Below are 5000 nucleotides of genomic sequence, written 5' to 3'. Positions count from 1 at the left end.
TGTTCAACAAGCATCTGCTCTTGTGGGACTCACAGGGGATCATGGGAGATGGGTCTCAACAAAAAGTCAGAATGCTAGTCGGCTCTAAGGAGAAAAGCCCATGGAGGCACCAGTCGGCTGGGTCAGAGCAAGGCATGTCTAAAAAAGTGATTTTCATCCTACATCTGAAGAATCACCAGGAACTAGCTGAGCTAGCGGGGTGAGGGATGGCAACATCAGGCAGAAGGCACAGCTCCTACAAAGGTCTTAAGGTGGAAGGGGGCTTGGTTCGTTTGGGAAAATGGAAGGATAGTGTAGTGGGAGACGGGAAGCAGTGGACAGAGTGCAGGACATTTGGGCCACTCTTGTTTGAATTGCTGCACAGATCTTAGGAGGTCAGAGAAGAGTTCTGAGCTGGAGCCATAAACTTGGATGGGTATTTGAAGACATGTATGAGTGAGATAGAATAAGTACAATACTAGCTTACACTTAGAGAACGTTATTTGACAAGCATTGTTTTAAATGTGAACTCGTTTGGGGCCCTACAGTCCCATAACGTATGTGCAATTGTTAGCCAGCCTTTAGGAGATAAGAAAACGGGGTCTGTAGACACCGGGCTTATAAATGTGAAATCAGGCAGCTGAAAACCTCAAGGAACTCAACATCGAAAGACCAGTAGGAGGATGGGTCTTTATATTCCAGGGAGGCACAGAAAACTGGAGCTTAACCTTTGTTTAGGGATCAGTGAGTCTAGCTCAGCCCCCTTAGGGAGATAATTGTCCCAAGTTTAATAAAATTTCGGTGGAAGCCAAAGAAAAACTACAAAACCCACCAGCCCTTAGTTCCAAAGAAGCTTCAGGACTGGAAGAGGCAAATTCAAGGGATGATGGGAAATGTAGTTTATCCTACCTTTGAGGCACTCCCCTTTATGCTATTCCCCTCAACTACTTCAGGGACCCATGAGCAGTGGCTACTGTCAGTTTAGATACACACAGTGACATTGCTCACTACAAATCAAAAGGCTTTATTCCTTATATAAACCAACACTTAAAAAAAATAAATAGTTAATAACATGCAAACCACATGATCTTAGCCACGCCTCCCACTGAGGTCCAGGCAAGGAGATAGAGACACGTAAGGAGGGGAGGGAGAGGCCACAGCATGGCTCAAGGGCATGGCCTGGATGGAGGATGTCTGCAAGGCATGGGTAGCGGCAGGTATGGTGGCCAGAGAAGCGGGAGGGTTCCTGAGGCGTGCCCAGGCCCTCGCCCGGGCAGCAGGGGTGAGGCAGGGGCCCAGCTCCTCTTGGGCCCGGGCGATGCGGTGGGCAAAGCGGCTGCGATCCCGGGCGAGCTGCTCCCAGGGACCCCGGCGGGCAGCCTGGGCTGGTCCCGCCCAGACGACCAGGAAATGGATGGTGACTTTCTCAGAGAAGCACACCTGGAGACGGACCGGCACAGACGGCAGGACCGGGAGACGCAAGATACACACGGCCACAGGAGAGGGGAGAGGGGGCGGAGAGAGAGAGAGATAGAGAACCAAAAATTAGTTACACAAAAATGCTTGCTATCTGGCTAGTCACCTGCCTGCCACCGGATCCTCCATCTGACTCACTGAGGTGGAGGTGGAGTCCCTGGGGCTGACATGAGCCACAGCTGCTCCCTTCTCCCACAGGGGCCCGGCCTCTTGCAAAGGATTGCACTACAGTGAACACAGCCCTCCCAACAGAATGCACATGCAACCCTCTGCAACACACGGGGGACCCAAGAACTGGGGCCTCCAGCCCTTCATCGCCCAGACCCAGGAGTTCCAGCTCCCATCGCCCTCCTTCCTAAGACTCAAGAATCTGAGTCCTCAGCACCCACCTTTCTGGCCTTTAGCGGGGTCTCAGGCTCCAGATCCCGGGTGGGGGTTTCTGTGGACTTGAGCCGCCTTTGCAGTCGGAGGGGCAGCCGAGGAGGAGTCCAGGGAGGTGGTGCCTTCTCTCCAGGCAGATAGATGGCCACTTGGAAGGGGCTGGGCTCAGCTTCTCCCCACTCCTCAGCAGCTTCCCCTCCCTCTGTCTCCTCTCCAGGTCGGAGAAGGGCACTCTGGGCCTGAAGGGAGGGACTTGGCCCTGAGACAGCTGCTTCTGAGTCATCTTCATCCTCATTCTCTTCCTCCTCCTCTGTGTCCTCTCCTGGCCGATACACCCAGGCCCTCAGGAAGGCACTTGTGGGAGGGATGGAAGAGGGACCCTCAGCTTCTCCCTCTTCCTCAGCTGCTCCTGAATCACTGAGTTCATCTTCCTCCTCTTCCTCCTCCTCCTCCTCTGTGTCCTCTCCTGGCCGATACACCCAGGCCCTGAGGAAGGCACTTGTAGAGGGGATGGAAGAGGGACCCTCAGCTTCTCCCTCCTCCTCAGCTGCTCCTGAATCACTGAGTTCATCTTCCTCCTCCTCCTCCTCTGTGTCCTCTCCTGGCCGATACACCCAGGCCCTGAGGAAGGCACTTGTAGAGGGGATGGAAGAGGGACCCTCAGCTTCTTCCTCTTCCTCAGCTGCTCCTGAATCACTGAATTCATCTTCCTCCTCCTCCTCCTCTGTGTCCTCTCCTGGCCGATACACCCAGGCCCTGAGGAAGGCACTCGTAGAGGGGATGGACGAGGGACCCTCAGCTTCTCCCTCTTCCTCAGCTGCTCCTGAATCACTGAATTCATCTTGCTCTTCGTCTTCTTCCTCTGTGATCTTACTGGGTTGATGCTGCCTCGTCCTGAGCAGGGACCTCTGGGCTAGAACTGAAGAGAGTGGCTCTGGGTCGGCTTCTCCTTGCTCAGCCTTTTCGTCGTCCTCCTCTTCGGACTCGGCTCCTGAGCAACGCTCCCAGGGCCTGGGCTGGGAGCCTGCAGTTGAGGGGGATACGGAGGTCTTTGTGGCTTCTTTACTCTCTGTTCTTTCTTCCTCTGTGGCTTGATTCTCCTCCTCCCCTGAGCAATCCACCCAAGCTCTGGGTTTGGATCCTGGAGATAAGGGGCAAGTGGATGTTCTGGGACTTTCTTTGTTTATAGAGTCTCCCTCCTTCTCCTCCTCCACCCCTGGACAACACTCCCAGTGGAACGGAGGAAGAGAGAACGTGACCACTTCTTTATCTTCAGCAACTCCTCCTTCCGCAGATTCCTCCTCCCTCGGAGGGTCGTCTTGCAAGGTTCTTATCAGAAGGCTGGGGGACCGGAGAGCAGGCCGGCCATCTATAAACTCACTTCCCTGCTCTCTAGGGACCTCGGTGGCTTCCTCCTCGCCTTCATCATCTGAAAGTCCCCAGGCTTCAAGAGGAGAAGTGTTGGCTTTCCAGTCAGGGCAGGCCCCCCACGATGCTTCTCTATCCTCCTCAGCCGCTCCAGGGTCTCCACCCTCCTCTTGAGGGCGCCTGCCCCAGGGGGCATGGTGGGTGGCCAGAGAAGCCTTAGTTACGCCCTCCAAGCCAGCTTGTGCCCGATGTGCACTCGTTACTGCCTCCGCCAGCCAGGGCTCTGGAGATCCTGGGCCCCTCAGGTGGCTCCAGGCCCAGCTGAGAAGGCCCATCAGCGGAGACAGGAGGAAGAAGGGGTGGGCATCCCTCCAGGGGGAGGGGTGATGGGGCGCTTGGCCTGGGGCCATCTGTCTGGGCTGGGGAAAAGGGAGAGAAAAAAAGAATAAAGTTTAGAAGCCATTTATGGAAGAGCATCAGGGGATGACTCCTGAGTCATAGCAAAGGGCATAGTAACACAAATAGCAACGCCAGAGTCCCCGCCCACATTCTTTTCTGATCCCAGCCGCTCCCATCTTTACGCCTTGGTTCCCACCTCTCTTTTCTCTGAACACCAGGAGTCTGGGGCCCTAGTTCTTTCCTTCCTTAGACCCAAAAGTCCAAGCCCCCAGCCCCATCTTCCCTCAGCCCCACAAGTCCCAGTCCCGAGAACTGAGAAGGCAGGTCCTCTGCTTGCTTCCCGTGGGGACAAAGTCCTACCCCGGTTCTCCCATCCTCCCGAGGATTGACAAATCAGGCCCACTTCACCCGCCTCCCTCCGAGACTCAAAAATTCCGACTCCCATATGGTTCCTTCATTGGGGACCCAAGAATCTGACACCCGGACCCCTCCTCCGTTAGAGTCGGCAACTCCAGGCTCCCAATCCCTTTTCCTTCTTAAGTCCGACCTCTGGAGTCTGTCCCAGTCCCCCGCCTCCCCAGACACTGGAGTTCAAGCTCCCAGGCCCTCCTTCCTCAGGACCCGGGAGTCCCGGCTTCGAACCCGCCTGTCTGGGTACCCAGAAGCCCAGGCTCCCTCCTCATTACCGACCAGGAGTCTGATCCCCAGGCCCCAGGCCCCAGGCCCCTCGGGGCCCAGGCGTTCGGACCCCTTCACTCACCGGCTCGGGGCTGCGCGTCAGCCCGGGGGCAGGAGCGCCGGCTCGGTCTTCCACAAGCGATCGCAGGTCCGGACGGCTCGGGAGGCCAGCGCGTTCATCTCGCCCTCCGGCGTCGGGCTCGGGGATTCAGGTTACTCAAGACAGCAAGCGCTGTCGCGACAAAGGGCCGCGGGGTCGCGCAAGATGGAGCATGTAATCAACAACCGGGAGCTGATCCAATTACCGCTGACGCCGCCCGCAACACTTTTATAGTCTAACGCGGCCGGACGTGATGACGTCGCAAGGATGGGCGGGGTTTCGAAACGCAGACGTGGGGGAAGGGAAAATAGGGTTGGAATTCTCGCGGAAACTCCGCGCTTTGTGACGTCACGGCGGCGTTTCCGAGCGTAGCTACGCCCGGAAACCGGTGAGCTGTCAATCAAACGCGTGAACAGCTTCAACGGGCAGTGAGCTCCCTCAACTCGTGCTCCAGGCAAACGCCTTCCCTCCCGAATTTAACCAGCAGGCTCCAGTCTAGGCTCTCGCACCTTCACATCCTCTCCGGTGTGGGAGAATATTATTGTTTCCATTTCACAGATGTGAAAACTGAGGCTTGGGAATGAAGTCACGTACCCTGAGGTGATCACAGCAGAGTCTA

General features: G+C 56.3%; 1 protein-coding gene across 1 annotated transcript; it reads right to left on the bottom strand.

The window, feature by feature from the left end:
• Positions 1 to 987: 987 nt before the first annotated feature.
• On the bottom strand, positions 988 to 4884 carry PPP1R15A (protein phosphatase 1 regulatory subunit 15A). The gene is made up of 3 exons (XM_005596389.4): positions 4364 to 4884; positions 1845 to 3623; positions 988 to 1419 (listed from the first exon to the last, which is right to left on the bottom strand). Exons 2-3 carry the CDS (start codon positions 3612 to 3614, stop codon positions 1069 to 1071), a joined length of 2121 nt encoding a protein of 706 aa, XP_005596446.2. The 5' UTR covers positions 3615 to 3623; positions 4364 to 4884; the 3' UTR covers positions 988 to 1068.
• Between the last annotated feature and the right edge of the window lie 116 nt (positions 4885 to 5000).

Source organism: Equus caballus, chromosome 10, assembly GCF_041296265.1.
Source record: "Equus caballus isolate H_3958 breed thoroughbred chromosome 10, TB-T2T, whole genome shotgun sequence".
NCBI lineage: Eukaryota > Metazoa > Chordata > Mammalia > Perissodactyla > Equidae > Equus > Equus caballus.
The sequence above is the reverse complement of the archived record's forward strand: the minus strand, read 5'-3'. Positions and strand labels throughout refer to the sequence as shown.

What these genes read in the sequence shown, in the direction of transcription:
- PPP1R15A (XM_005596389.4), bottom strand. Translation starts at nt 3,614, where the DNA reads ATGGCCCCAGGCCAAGCGCCCCATCACCCCTCCCCCTGGAGGGATGCC. An exon ending in CCCCGCTAAAGGCCAGAAAG is followed by an intron (nt 1,420 to 1,844) that starts GTGGGTGCTGAG and finishes GTCCGTCTCCAG; the next exon opens with GTGTGCTTCTCTGAGAAAGT.